Genomic DNA, 15,586 nt, shown 5'->3' with positions numbered 1-15,586 from the left:
AGGCATATAATATTGAGCATCTCTCTCTCTCCTTCCAGCTTCTGGCTTCAGTTTGGAGTTCTCAGCAGAGGTGCTCCCTCTTCCTCATAAGAAGAGGAATGGTCTTAGCTTAGAGTCCAAAGGCTTAAGCTTCTAGGGGTTTTAGGTAAGCAGGCCTTTCCTTCACCCATATCAGACTAGCTTCAAACCCTTATCTCCTTTTTTTCCTGTAGGGATAGGAGGTCTATCAGCTCCAAGTGATTTGGATATAGTTAGGTTTTTCTCCTCAGAAGGAGAGTTAACCTACAGGACCCAAGTTCCTTTTGATCACAGAAAGCCATTTCATGTCTTTGAACTTTGCCTTTCTGTTCATCAGGAATGTTTTCTTTGTCCCAAGTCTCTCTGACTTCAAGTAAGAATATCCTTGTAACTCTTACTTAATTCCTGCACTGAGATCCTATTCCCCAAACCCATTTCAGGTGGGCCCTCTGCTGAAAATGAAAGGAAGGAAAAGACAAAGAACAAAATCTTCGTAGGTCAGGTTGTATTAGGATCTGTCCCTCTGACACAATCCCTTGATCCAAATGCCTGCCTTTTTTGTGTTTTGTGGACAATAATAAACCTAGGCTTTGAGCTGCCCCACACAGATTTTTTTAGCCTTCTTTGGGAAGTCAATTTTATTTAAACAAACAAGACTTGGCCATCAAGATGATGATGAAATGTTGGTGTCTATTTCCTGAAGAGAAGTTACGGAATTTCCATGACAGAATTTCTTTGAGAAGCTACATATTGTAAATGGATGATTCCAACATTCGCTAAAGATAAGCAACTGCCTCCCTATCACGTGTCCGGTGCTCTGGCTCATACTCCCTAAACAGAACAGAAAGAGCTTGCACAGTAGCTGGGTTCACATGCAGAGGGCTGGACCCCATCTGATTAAAGGTGTGGTCCCCACCCAGAGGTTACCAGTGCCTGTTCCCCTTCAGATGGCACAGTGCACAGCACTGACTCCACACGGGCTGGCTGTGTAAACACCAGGTGTTCCTGTTGGGGTGCTAGCCACTAGATGAGTGAATTGACTAGGAGGCAGGTTTTCCTCTTCCACCCCTGGCAAGGAAATGAGAAGATTGTTCCTAGGGCATAGAAAGGGATTTCTCTTGTTATTTGCTTTGCTACTCTGGTTGTTTAAATGTCTTTCCCTTTGTGTTACATTGATCATGTGGTATAGGGGATAATGTGCTAGATCTGGAGTCAGATACACTAGTGGTGTGTCCCTAGACAAGTGATGTACCCACTTTCAACTTGTTTGTTCATCTGTGAAATTAAAATCCTCATAGCACCTCCCTCACAAGCTTAGGAGGATCAAATGAGATAATAGATGGAAAGTATTATGTGAACCTCCAAGTGCTATAGAAGTGTTGGCTTTCGTTTTTATAATTATTACTGCATGAAAAGGAGTATGAGATGGGGGATTTGGAGCTATAGATTTCCTTACGTACTGGTCTAAAGACTACTTTGAACCTCAATAGCATGTAGAGGGGCCCTAGGCTACATTCTTTCTGTTTACAGGTTGTATGATCCAGAATAATGGAAAGTTGTTGAGGATGCATGTGAAGACATAGTATAGAACCTGTATGTCCCCATTAGAGTCCCTCCTTATTTACTCTTTCCAGTCTCCTACGATGAATCGTAAACAGGCCAATTGTTTGTGGAACACAAATATCCTACCCCTACCTTCATGCCAGTTTCCAAAGTGCCCAGCATTAACCCAAGGTCTCCTTGCTCTTGGCCTTCCATAGACCTAAAGAACCAGTAATAGTTTCGTGTTCCTGTAGCATCAGAACCACGCTTTTTAGGTTTGGGGGATAAAAAGACAAAAATTAAACAATCACTACCCCCAAAGGGCTTGCTATGAAACTGTTCACTTTCTCTTTTCTCAGATAACTCTGTAACATTCTAAAATTCTTAGACATCTCATCAAACTGTGATTGAATTCATTTAAACTCAACAAATTAGATTCTGTTTAATATGTACTTAGTATATCCTAGATGCTGGGGATATCCTGAGCAAACTTCCATTCTGCTGAGGGGCTGCAGCATAGAAAGACAAGTAAATTAAATGCCTACATGAAGTGGACATGATATAGTTTGAAGAGTTAGACCCCTGATATTTGGGGGAACCAAGAAGGGCCTAGTGTGAAAAATGACGTATGAGGGAATCTGAGAGGCAGAGAGTGGAAGAAGGGTTGGTGTTCCTGGTACAGAAGACGCTACAAAGGCCCAAAGGCAGGAGACAATCGGTGAGCACCAGCAGGGCTGTTGGGCTTGGCTAGGCAGTGAGTGAAGGGGAGAAACCTGAACTAAGCCTGAGCCTGGTGTTTGCTTCATGCTCGAGATGGTCACCTCAACAGGTTTAAGATTTAGAAAAACCCTTTTGGCAGTTGTGTGGTTAAAGGATCAGAGCCAGGGAGAGGCAAAAAGTAGACCAGACCCAGGCTGAGCTAGAGGCCCCAAAAGCCTGCCCTTAGTGGGCAGCTTAGTAGGATGGGGCTGAGGCAGGAGATGAGATGGCTACTCTAAGTAGAGGTGGGGATGCCAGGAGGGCCCCTCCCCACCCCAGGCTGGGACAGAGGTGGGCTTGCTGATGTCTTCCCTTCCCAGGGCTTCTCTGCAGGTGCTTCACATGTCCTCTCCTGGTCTCTCCCCTGAGCTCTGATCTTGCATCATCAACTGTGTTTCAAGATGTCACAGACTTACACTGCCACCCAAATGGCCACCAGCAAGCATTTATTAAGTACTTGCTGTGTGCTAGCCACTGTACTGAGCACAGGAAATAGAGACGTAGCAGAAAGAAAGGTGATCCCTGCCTCGAGGAGCTTACATTCCAGTAGGGGGGGAGACCTGGCCAAGTAGGGCCAGGCCACCAAGCCCTGTGCACTGAACAGGCCTGCCATGGAGCCTGGAAAGGCATGAAATGTCATAGAGGCATCTCAGAATTCATCATTGACCCCTAGACCTGTCCATTTTCTATATTTCACTGATTCCTCTCCTTCAAGTGGCTACTGTTCAGCTCATCCACAACCAGTTCCCACCCTTCCTTTGTCTTAGGCCATGCCATTCTCTTTCGTTCCTTTTTCGTTCACTCGATCATTAAACATTGAGTAAGCTCCTATCGTATGCCAGGCAGTGTGCCAACATCAGAGATACAAAAAGAGGCCAAGGCAGGCCCTGTCCTTGGGGAGCTTAAAATCTAATGGGGGAGACAACATGCAAACAGACACACACAAAACAAACTTTGTACAGGATGAGTAGGGAAGGCACTAAAATTAAGAGGAGTTGGGAAAGGCTTCCTGTGGGATTTTAATTGAGACTGAAAGGAAGCCTGAGAAGTCGTTAGTCAGAACAGAAAGAATTCTAGGCGTGGAGGACGGACAGAGAGAATGGCCGGAGTTGGGAGATGAAGCGTCTTGTTCATGGAACATCCAGGAGATGGGAGTCAATGGATGGAAGAATATGTGGTGGGGAATGAGGTGTCAGAAGATTGGAAAGATGGGGGGGGGGGCCAGGCTGTGAAGGGCCTTCCTGTCTAGTCATCCTGCTCGTGTTTCCTGTGCATCCCACTCCGCCTCCTTCCTCCTCTACGTCTCTCCGATTCTCCTTTCTCCTACTGTGATGAGGGAGGGTAAAGTCGACCAAACTGTTCAGAGAAAATGGTTAATGTGTTCATAGAACAGCTCATGTATGTTTGTTTTCAGACCATCAGTGACACCGTACGACTCTACTGCAAAGACGGGGAAGACGTCTGGAAGGCGTCTCGCTACAGAATCATTATCACCACGTGCAGCAGCTCGGGACTGTTCTACCAAATTGGAGTGAGGTATCTAAAGCTCAGGCAGCTAGTGGGGCTTGTTTGCATTTGGTAGAGAGTCTGCCCTCAAGGCACCAGGAGCCACATTCTCCTTCCTCCACCTGAGATGAAGGCAGTAAAATGCTAGGGAACATCTCCCATCCTGAGGAAAGGTCTGGCTGCCCATGGCACAAGTCACCCAGCACTGTGCCAGGTGTGGGGACACATGAGAAGTTGAGAGCTGCTGATTTCTAGGTGGCACAGAATCTATTATCCTCTTGGCAAAGGTGTGATGAGCTTTCTCATGCTGCTGTTATACTTTCCACTCCCAGCATTCCTCCCCTAAGACTCCCAGCTGGAAGGCTGTATGTGGGGGTGTCAGTAGAACACCCACCTCTTGTCTGTGCTCCAACAAAAGTCATCAAAAAGTAGCAGACCAAATCATGATGAAGTAGTCCGGAGAATAACTAAAGTAGGGTTCTTCACCCAGCCCAGGACAGCCAAGAAGACAGCATCCTGCCGGCACCAGGAAAAGGGTTGGTCAGAAAAGTCAGAGCAGGCACTGTGCCAGGAAGGCTGTGATGGCTGTATATGAGAGCTCAGCACGCAGGCTTCAAGGCCTTGAGCCCAGAGGAGGGGAGCCTGCAGGGTTGTGACCAGGGGAGGGACTGGAGAGGCTCCAGAAGTCTGCAGCATGCTTAACCTGGTGGGCTCCACAGGGCCCTGAAAACTACAGTACCTCAAGAACTGACCCTGAAAGTGGGAGCAGCAACAGTAAAGAAAGTTTATGGAAGACAACAACTTAACAACAGCTGCCAGCAATGCCTCAAGAAAAAAGAGGGTGGCCCCAAGGTCTGTGAGAGTTCCTAGAAGAAATGAGATCACTGAAATAATAAATAGAAAAGCTCTAAAGGAAAGAATTGTAAAGAGAATTAATAGCTCAGAGTAAAAGGTGTTCAAACCTGTCCAAATGTTAGGAGCAGGCCTTGGGCCAGTTCAGACTATGCAGGCACAAAATAAGGTACTTACAGGTCATCCAACAGCTAACAAAAGGATTTGCTTAATCTATAAGGATACTTCAACACTTGGGTGGATACAACCCCCCATTTCCACCTGGAAGTACATCTGGTCAGCAGGGAAGGGTGTGGCAACTCTCAAGGTCTTGGGACATCCTCTGAGTAAAAGGCCCTGATTGCACATCAGGGGGCCTTTTTATGTCCTTTGGTGACCTGATTTCTAGGTACACCCAGATGGAAGCTCTCAGAGTTGCCTGAACCATCCTGTATAGGACACACCAAAGAATACAAAGTTCCCAGGTGTATCGTCCAGTTATGTCAGATGATACGATATGTGAGGAATCTGTGACTGTACCAGAGGGGTCGTGTTGTGCCCTGATGTTCCTGGTGCTCCTCCTGCTCATGGAGAGCAGGCATTGGGAGACCCACCATCAAGGGAGAGGACTGAAGAAAAATTTATAATTTCTGACTTTTATTCTCCACAGTTTTTATTCATTCATTTATCTATTTTATGCTCTTTCAGAGAGACTTAAAATTTTTAGTTACTTTTCTGAAACTTATTTTTTGTTTTTTAAACTTTGGGGTTTTTTTGTACTTGTAAAAACATAAAAAGGAGCTATACTTAAAAAGTCACTCAACTGCATTCCCTTTGACCCAGTGATACCACTGCTAGGCACATGGCCCAGAGAGATCAGAGGATAATGGAAAAGAATCATGTGTCTGACAATATTTACAGTGATACTTTGGTAACAAAGAATTGGAAACTTGTCGGTTGATGAATGACTGAACAAATTATAGTGTATTATTAATGTGATGCAATGTTACTATGTGATAAGGAATGATAAAAAAAAAAAGATGGACTGAGAAACTTGGAAAGACTTGTTTGAACTGATGCAGAGAGATGTGGGCAGAATCTGAAGAACACTTTTTTCAGGGATCATAACGTTGTATAGAGAAGTAATTTTGAGAAACTTAACTGTGTTGAATGCAGTAAGCAGAGAGCCAGAAGCCTGAGGAGGAAACATGCTACTGCTCTTGTGACAAAGAGGATGGACTCAGGGCAGAATGAGATAGACCCTTCAGTCTCATTGCCAAGAATCTACTTTGATCAGCTGAGCATTCATCATGATGAAGGGGTTTGGGGGAGTTTTGTTGTCTAATTTGGAGGAGGAGAAAGAGCTGATTGATTGGTAGTGATGCTAGAAAGGAGGAGTTTGAACAGTCCTAAATGCGCAGCAGAAAATAGACAAAAGGAGATTCAGAAAAGACACATGCAAGAGCGTAGAAACTAATCTGCTGAATTTATTAGTTTTTAAAATATAATTTGCATTACAGAAATTCACAGGTTCATATACAATTGCCTTCCTGTTCTTTATATATGGAAATGTTTATGTTTAAGTTCATAATAACAGAAACAAAGAATTACTCTTTTCAAGGTATTAACTAGTAATCGAAGACTTTAAATGATATCCTCAGTCACTCCCTCTCTGATTGTGGATACTTTTTCCATCTTCAAGAATTTACCTTTAAAATTGTTGAGTGGAATGACAAGTTGTAAGTATTAGATGTCATATGAAATTTTGAAGCTGGAATTTGTATCATAAGACTATATGAATTCAAAAATTATTTCTAGCCATAAATTCTATAATCTACTTATTTTGGAACAGAGAGCATTGTTTCCTTTTTCCTGATCACTGGTAAGGTTCTCGACATACATTCCTCCTCTCAGAGATTTGGGGAAGATGATGGCAACTTGGTTAGCCACAGTCCCTGTCTTGGTTTTCCTTAAATATCTCTTAGGGGGCAGGCCTTAGAGGGGAAAAATAAAGCTTTTTTGGTTGCACTTTTCTCCTCACTTTCTGCAGTTCCCTTCAAAAAGCCTTTGGGTGCTGGTATAGCCCAGTACCTCACATGTCCCTCACTGGGATTGGCTGAATCCAGTAGATTCTTTCAGTCTATCACAGAACGGTGGTCGCTCAGCCTCCTGTGACAGCTTGCGATCTCAGGATGTTGATGTTTCTTGTTTTAGAATCGGACATTTCACACACGTTTTTGTGGATGAAGCAGGACAGGCAAGTGAGCCAGAATGCCTCATTCCTCTGGGCTTGATCTCAGAAGTTAATGGCCAGGTAAGATGGGCTTGGGGGTTTTGTTGCTGTTTAGAAAGAAGTGTGTTCCCAGACACAGTTTTTCCTTTGGTCACCCAAAACTTTTAAATGTCATAGGCAACTGACAACATAACTTGCCTTTTTTAAAAGTGCTAGAATTACCTCAGTAACTGGTGCTGTCCTTAAATAATTTGTGAAGTGTGAGTGTCCTTACGTCGCCCATTTTTTAAAGAGGATGATTGGTGGGAATGGTGATGATCAGTGAGTACAGGTCTGTCTGAGGAGACTGATTGAAGAATGCTACTGAACACAGAAATTTTCTTACTTAATTTGTGACTCTGAAGGCCCTGAGGAGTTCCTGAGGCTGCTGATAATCTTGCTTTTTATCCATTTGAGGTTGGCCCAAAGTCGATGAACTCCATAAGACTGCCTGCTCCATTGGCCTGTTGATGGCCACTGTGTCCCATCTACCTTGTGTTATCTGCCTCTGCCTTCCCATAATCCTCCTTGAGACTCTAGGAGTTGTCATTAAAAGTGTCCATCCCCCAGACACCACGTCCTGGTGACGTCCCTTGACATTCAGGGAAACTCCTGCCCCATCTGCTTTTGGGTGGCCCCAGTTCTCTTGTCACAGCTTGTCACTGGCTGTTGGGCAGTTTGGCGTGTGGCTTCAGTTCTCCAGACCCTCGTCAGGACTTTGCTAAGCCACAATGCCTCTTTGGTAGCAGAAGTTATTCATGCTTCTTTTGCCTGTGAAGGTCTTTTCTAAAAGACCTGGCACAGGGTTTCTGCACAGGGGCAGGCTTTACCACTGACCGGTCATTCTCATGCTACTTGTTAGTATGAAGCATCAGGCTGTGCTATGTGCGGCACATATCTGTTGTCTGTGGCTGCCTGTGTGTGTAGTAGGAGGGCTGCCACCTCACAAACCCTCAGAGAAGGAGAGGGCTTGGAGAACACCACTGTTTGTGTGCCACAGATTGTGCTGGCCGGAGACCCCATGCAGCTCGGCCCAGTCATCAAGTCCAGGCTCGCTCTTGCCTACGGATTGAACGTGTCCATGTTGGAAAGACTCATGTCTCGACCTTTGTATCTGAGAGATGAAAATGCCTTTGGTGCTTGTGGATCCTACAATCCTTTGTTGGTAAGTCCAATGCCACCTCTCTTTCTTTTTGACAGATAAAATTTTCTTTCTTCAAATTCTTTTACATAAAGAGGTCATATCATAGAGACCTGAGTTTGAATCCAACCCTGGATACTTCCTAGCTAGGTGACCCTGAGCCACACCTCAGTTTCCTTATCTACCCAGTGAGGATGATAGTAGACCCTACCACTTAGATCATTTTGAGGATTAGCTGGGATGCCCCTTGGCACACTAGGAACACCAACTATTATCATGAGCTGATGCCAGTGTCATCAACTACCTTCTCAGGAGGCCTTTCCTCTCACTCTCCACTGAGCGAGACTTCCATCAGTTTGTGTGGATCCCACTTAGGTCTATATAAGGTACCTTGTTTCCTGTTCTATTAGAATCTGGGCTTTTTGTGAGTAGGCATTCTCACCATTAAGGTTTCTCTCTCCATTTCCTGGCACACAGTTGGCAATTAATAAATGACATGATCATCATCATTACTGTGACTATTCAGTGTCCCAAAGTCACAGTGGCTTCACCTGCTTACAGTGAGTTCTCAACAATGTTTATGGTCCTCTATAATTTCTCTTTTTTAATTTTATTTTTCATCTATTTATTATTCATTTTTAGCATTTATTTTTTAAACTTCCCAGTTCCAAATTCTCTCCTTTATTGAGAAGGCCAACAACGTAACATCCTTTATATATGTGAAGATGTGCAAAACCTATTTCCGTATTAGCTTCACAGACTTTATCCAAACTTCCCCCATGGAGCATGGCCTGGACAACGTTGGTTTTCAATAGTACTGCTGATGCTTTTTTGATACAATTCCATTTGCCATCCAGTCACCCATGTGTAACAGTGATTACATCTTCTCTATAGAACTAACTGTTCCCTATAACATCATTTCAGATCCTGATTATTAAACAGAAAATATTCCTCTGACTCCTCCATGTTGTCTCCCACTTTAGACAGTCAGCTGTTGCCCCTAGGAAAGCCAGGCCACATTCACACACCAGCCCAGTGCAAAGAAAGGACTAGGAGCAAAGCTACCAACCTGACCCTTTGCTTCTCTTTCTCTGCTGCATTAGAAGTATCTGATTTTCTCTTAATTTACCACTGAGCCTTTTTAAATAAGTCCTTTGACCTGGCTCTGATACAATGTAAAGTGAGTACCTATAAAGGCCAGCCTAAAAAGGCCCAGGTCTCCCATTGCATCCTGGGCCATCTCTAGTCATCCTGAGGAATATCTGGTCACTGGATTCAGATGGCTCTGGAGGAGAAGTGAGGCTGGTGACCTGCACAGCCCTCCCTCACTCAAAACAAAGTCAAGTGCAAGTCATCATGTCTCTGATGGCATGGTCTTCTTCGGCAACAAAGGACAAACACAGATACAATCTAAAGTAGTTGAGAGGTTCTGTGCGATTTGCTCTAATAGAATTTGAATTTTGCATTCAAAATGGAAATGACATTGAATTTCATTGGAATAAAACATTAAAGAGGAAAATTAAGATTCCTAAATCTTATTGATACATATATAAAATTCTTCCAGTAAATAAGATAAAAATAGGATTTATCATTAAATGATATGGGCTTTGTTTGAATAGTAGAATATTTTTCAGTAATTCATTAGACAAATATTTTAGCTCTTATTCTGTAGGAAGCAATGGAGGCTGAGGGGGTCAGGGGTGGGGAAGAAACAAAGGAGTATGGGTAGGACCCACTTCTCCCCTCCAAGAGTTGGAACCCAGTTGGAGCAATAGGAAGATCAGAACTGTGTGTGGCAGATGGATGAGAAGTGGTGGAAATAAGGTAACCAGTGCCATCTGCTGTTAAAACTGGCATCCCTAGACCCAGAAATAAGGCTTTTTTTTTCAGATGATTGGCCTTAGTTTAAACAATAGGAACAGTTGTCAGGCTCAGTCATTTTAAGGCACCACGGAGGCCCTGGCTCTGGCCCCCACTTGCCCAGTGACCGGCAAAGGATCCCTGCAGCCTGGAAGGGCACATCTTCCATCCCTCTCTGACTTAGCAGCTAGGGAAAGCTTAGGTTTTGGCTCTCGTCCAGGGCTCTACCAAGGCGAAGGAGTAGAGAAAGCTAGTCCAGGTAAGGGGTAACTATTAATTTCCTCTACACGAGAGGAATTCTTAACACACGTAAGATCCACAGACTCCCATCAGAAAACTCCACAAAAATAACGTCAATAACAGGACTGTGGGTGATGGTCTGTGAGGAGGCTGATCTGTCTGTGTTTGTCCTTCATTGCCGAAGAAGACCATGCCATCAGAGAAATGATGACATGACTTGCACTTGACTTTGTTTTGAGTGAGGAAGGGCTGTGCAGGTCATCAGTCTCACTTCTCCTCCAGAGCCATCTGAATCCAGTGACCAGATACTCATACATCAAGTCAGAAGTTTACAGGACTGTGAACGGAACAGCTTGCATTTCACCTTAGGTTTGTACTGTTGGAACAGTTTTCTACAGTCCCAGGTCTGCTGGCCCACCAGGTGGGGGATTGAGGAACAAAAAAACCCCAAGCATCACCAAAGCAAGAGGCGCAGCAAGGGCTCCCAAGTCTGAGACCAGGCCCATCAACTGTGGGTGTTGTCAAGTAGGCAGGGTGGACAGTGGGTACCTGTCCCCTCCCAAGCCCTTCCAGGGAGAGGCTTGGGTAGTTCTGGCAAGGACTGGAGAAGGGAAGAGAGTAAGAACAGCAAAGGACAGGGTTTTTTAAGCTCCTCTGTAAAGGTTTATAGTATTAGTCATCCCTCCCCCTTAGTGGACAATAAGAGTATTGCTTCACCAACACAAGCCCTGAAGCTCTGAGCTCCGTGGCAGGCATTGGCACACCCTTCTTTGGAGGGGGCACCTGTAGGCCCATCTCCCAAGCATGTGCCAGGCTTGTTCATAGAGACCTGTCTAGTGTTCTCTTCCTTTCCTGTCCAATGGTAAACGTACAATTGGCATTAGAAATCACACAAATAAGATTGATTGAAATCAGTCAACATTCTTCAGCATTCATTCTGGTCCATTCCCAAACTAGACTACCTTTGCTGGTGAAATTGCTTCTTCTAGGAATCAGGGTTGCTTCCACCTTATTTTTCCTCCACATACGGAAACTCAGGGCCTCAGATAACACCTAGGCCAGCCTCTGCTCAAACAGAAATTCCCTCCATAACTTTTGGTAAGGAGTGAATGGACCTTCTCCTTCCAGAGCTTGAGGGATGAAGACAGCATACCTCCCGTAGGCAACTGGCCCCCTCTAAGGAACTAATTATTAGGAAGATTTCTTTTTATTGAAACAGAATCTGCTGTTGCTTTGACCTCTGAAGCCACCCAAACCAAGTGCCCATCCACATGGCAGCATGCTGGATGCTCTACCAGGCATCCTGTCTACACTCCCAAGGGGTGTGACAGCCCTTTCTCATCAAGCATCCATTCTAGTTTATCAGGGTCCTTCTGAGGAGTGGTCTCGGCAGCTGAAATGAGCAGGATGTAGCCACACCGTGCTCCTCTTAATGTGGGGGAAATTGTGCCAGGTCCCTAGGTCCCCTGCATGTCCCACTTAATAGGGATATCAGATGCAAAGAAGGGGTTTTTGCTGTTGATTTTGTTCATGTGAATAAGCATTCTTTTTTGCACCTCTCTGAGAGGCAGGGAAGCCCAGTATTATTCCCATTTCACAGATAAGGAAACTGCAGCTGAGGGAAGATCAGTGACTTCCCCCAGGTCACCCATCTGGCAAGAGTCAGCACTCTCAGAGGCCCTACATCCGGCTTCTCTTCAACTCCATGCCTGCCTTTCTTTGGCCCTTCTCTTCTCCAAGATGACATGAATTGTAGACAATGACGTCTTCCAGTTCTTTCATACCCTGGGAGGCCTACATCCAGACACTCTGACCATTCCCTCACTCATCTCAGGTTTCAGCTCCTTGCTAACCATTTTCATGGTCTTTTGGCCAGTCTAAGCATTGTTCTTCTTGGTGTAGGGTAAATAAAGAAACAAAGGGAAAATCAAGTGATCTTCTCTCATCTGTTACCACTGACCCATCCACCCTAAAGATCCCTTTGATCTTGCTCTCAACACCCCTTTTTAAAAAAAATCTTGTTTTGTGTCCTAAGAATTGTCACCATCCTCAGGTTGTTCTGAGCTTTTAGGCCATAGGCATATACCTATCATCCACAGTCTTTGAAATCTGTTTTTTTCTGGAATCGAGGTGGTTCCTGAGAACAGGCCTGGCTTTTCTATGTGAAATCCCAAACTCAGCAGTGGAGTGATCACTTCTATCCAAGATTCCCCTTGTTTTTTTCCTCAGCAGCCAATACCTTTTTACTGGCCAGAATCTCCCTGTTATTTCCTCTACTGTTTGAAAATGAAATTATCAGAGAGACAAGTTGAGAGTTTGTCAGATGCTGTGGTTATAGTACTAAAGCTGATATAGTACTTCAGCTGATGTGTCCAGATAATTGAAGTCCTCAGAACCCCAAAATGGTAACATTAAAATGGGACCTTAGGGATTTTTAGCCAGCTATCCAGAATGTACCTAAGCAAGAACACCAGCCATCATCATATTTAAGGTTCTCCATTCCAGCAATGCCATCTGGCTTCTAAGATCATCAGCTTTGTCCTCTTTTTGGTTGGATGGCTGGTGTTATACATGCTCTGTAAATAACACTGCATTCATCCTTCCCCACTGGCAAGTTCTTGCAGAACCTACCCTGGGGAAAGGGCCCAGATCCCTAGGTGAATGCCTCTCCCCTCTCCCTCCCCAAGTGATTTTAGCTCCCTTTCATGCATCATCTTCCTCCCTCAGAATGTAAGCACCTTGAGGAGGGGGACTCCCATTCTTCTGGTTTGCCTTTGTGTCCCTACTGTCTAGTCACACTTGTTGTTCACCACATGCTTGGAAAAAATGTTGCACTGCCCCCCAACAGTGTGCTGCTGGTTTTTCATGCAAGTTCAGGCTTTTCATATATAATGCTGCTGCATGGTACTTTTAACCAATTCTGTTAACTTTCTGTTGCCATGTTCTAGCTGTGTGTCTCATTTCAGCAGATTTCTCTGACATGAAGAGCAGTGTGTTTCCTGGATGCTTGTGCTTCTTTTCAGCAGATCCTCTAATGATGTCACACCTGCTACTCTCTGTGGTTTCAATGGGCAGTTTTCCCTCCTTCCCCCCCCCCCCCCATCTTCCTTTTAAAGCTCTGTGGTTTAGATTTTTTAATGTAAATAGTTTTTACCAGATTTCATTAGGCATCCTCCCTCCCTGGCCAAGAGCATATCACTTCTTTTGTGGTACAGAAGTCAAGATTCCTCTCCCAACATACCACCTTCTGACGGAGTCACATATTTACTTCCCAAATCACCACCATCTCTCCTTGAGCCCTTCCCAGCAGCAGCAACGAAGACCCCATAGACTCCACTGAGGGCTTCTCTTTCCCACCCAGGACATCTTCCTCCCTCTCAAGGCTTTCTCGGTTCCTTTTTGGAAAGAGTATTTGTCTCCTGTGTGAACCACTAGAAGTGAATGATAGGCTGGCAGGATTTCAAACAGTTCCTAACGATCTCAGAAGCAAAGTCCTGAGACATTTGACAGAAGCCTGAGGGCAGAAACGGTGGCCTGATTGATCAGCAGGATCCTTTCCCTGCTCCGATTTGTCCTGGCTGGAGCTTGTTGGCGCATGTGACCTGTAAGGGGTATTTGTAAATGTGACTAAGAAGTTGTCATCATGTCGTATGAACACCACCATCAAAACCAATGATCTATTCTCTTTGGCCATCTTTTTTTCTTGAGGCAACAAGGCTTCAGAATAAAGAAAGATCGTGCACCAGGGAGACCCAGACCCTGGGAAAGTCACCTTTTGTCTGTTAAACTGAAGAGCATTATAATAGCTCCCTCTCTCAGCTTGTTTTGAGGCTCAGATGAGGTCATTTTAGAACGTGCTTTGCAAACCCAGAAGTGCTAAATAAATGCTAACTATTAGTGATCGTTATGGTCAGTAATGCTGTATCTTACATAACGTGCTAGAGAGACAGCACGCCACCTGTTTGTACCTGTGTCCAGCACTGGCAGCCTTTCTCACCCCAGGGAATTCTCAGTGTCCTTGGGAAACAGGAACCAGGGATGACAAAGGGGAGTCGAGAAAGAGCAGGATGTAGGACTTCCATATTGTTCTTGAATCTCATCCCTGACTCCAGCTTTGTCTTGGGCAGGTCATTCACCTAACCTCAGCTGCGCTTTCCTCATCTGTGAAAGGGGAATAATGACATAAGGTTCCCCCATCCCTCAGAGTAGTGGAACTCAGAAAGAAATTTTTTTTTTTGAATCCTTCCCAGAAGTTTTAAACATCTTGTAAAGAAAAGGGAAAAAAAGCTGCTTCCTTCTTATAGAGTCCAGCCTCTGCCTAATCTCTAGTATAGAGCTCCAGGGCCTTTTTACCTTCCTTCGTGGTGTCTTGTTATCCCGTCCTTTCCCTCCCCGCTCAGGTTAGCATTCCCTGGTATATCAAATTATTTTTCTTCAGTGTTTTGCCTTTAACACACTTGTTCGAGTTTTTCTTTTAAAAAAAATGCTTATTTTCTCTCATCTCATAAAAAGATAATCTTTCCACCCCTTTGAACTTCTGTAATAGGGAGACTACCCTGTTTTTATGTGAACATAATTGGTACTTCACCGAAGATGCAGAAACATGGACACCACAGCACATTCTCTGCCAGTCACTGGAAAATTCCCCCTGCTTTTTCTCCTTGCTGCTGGCTCTTGGACCTGACTCACTTGGCCAGTTGCTCCTGCATCATGGGGGAAGACCCTCAGGAGATTTGATGAGGAGACTAGTGGCTCTTGCTGCACTGGACTTTGGCCCACCATGTCTCCTTTCTAGCTGCAACTTGAGCTATAGTTTAAGCAAATGGAAGTAGCAGTAGGGGGCTTGGAGTTGGCCTTTCCTCTCTTCAGACAGATGAAGAGCTGCTGCTACTTCCAGCACAGCCTCTGCCTACATCAAAAGTCTTCCATTCTTATTTAGATCAGACTACTCAGCAGAGACACCAGGTGTAGCTAGGCTTCTACCCAGTCAGTGAGTTTTGTTGTCTTCATGTGACCCTCTCCGAATTCAGAAGGTCTTGGGAACCTCGTCTGATGACACGTCTGTTCTCTAGGGAAGAACCTCAAGAAATGTCCCTGTGTCCTCCCTGAGAAGTGAGCCTCCTGCCTCTCTGGGATGGGGACCCTGGCCTCCTGGGGCTGCCAGACCCACATCATTAGGCAGTTTTCCTCCATTGAACCAAGTCTTCCTCTTGGTTTCCAGCCTTTCTCCTATCAAACGGAATAAGTGTGTTGCTGGGTCTTTGGTTATGTAATACTGTGTGTAAAATTGAAAATAACTTTGCATTTAACATATTACACATAAAATAACTTAAAAGTAGCCCTTTTTCCAGTAAGGTTTTTATTAGAAGGAAGTGTGAACCTAAAACTGCTTTTTCAGAAAACTGTTTTGTGTGTAT

At 44.6% G+C, this 15,586-nt stretch overlaps 1 protein-coding gene across 5 annotated transcripts in view; it reads left to right on the top strand.

Annotated features, from left to right (window-relative positions):
• The window catches only part of MOV10L1 (Mov10 like RNA helicase 1), a 63,634-nt gene that overhangs the window by 30,011 nt on the left and 18,037 nt on the right, over window positions 1-15,586 (top strand). For all 5 annotated transcript variants that reach the window (XM_072596484.1, XM_072596480.1, XM_072596482.1 and 2 more), the window contains 3 exons: window positions 3,734-3,855; window positions 6,871-6,970; window positions 7,929-8,093. In XM_072596484.1, coding sequence (XP_072452585.1) covers window positions 3,734-3,855; window positions 6,871-6,970; window positions 7,929-8,093 — 387 coding nt within the window. The remainder of the gene's footprint in view (window positions 1-3,733; window positions 3,856-6,870; window positions 6,971-7,928; window positions 8,094-15,586) is intronic.

Source organism: Notamacropus eugenii, chromosome 3 (genome assembly GCF_028372415.1).
Source record: "Notamacropus eugenii isolate mMacEug1 chromosome 3, mMacEug1.pri_v2, whole genome shotgun sequence".
NCBI lineage: Eukaryota > Metazoa > Chordata > Mammalia > Diprotodontia > Macropodidae > Notamacropus > Notamacropus eugenii.
Note: the sequence above shows the minus strand (reverse complement) of the source record. Positions and strands in the feature narration are given on the sequence as shown.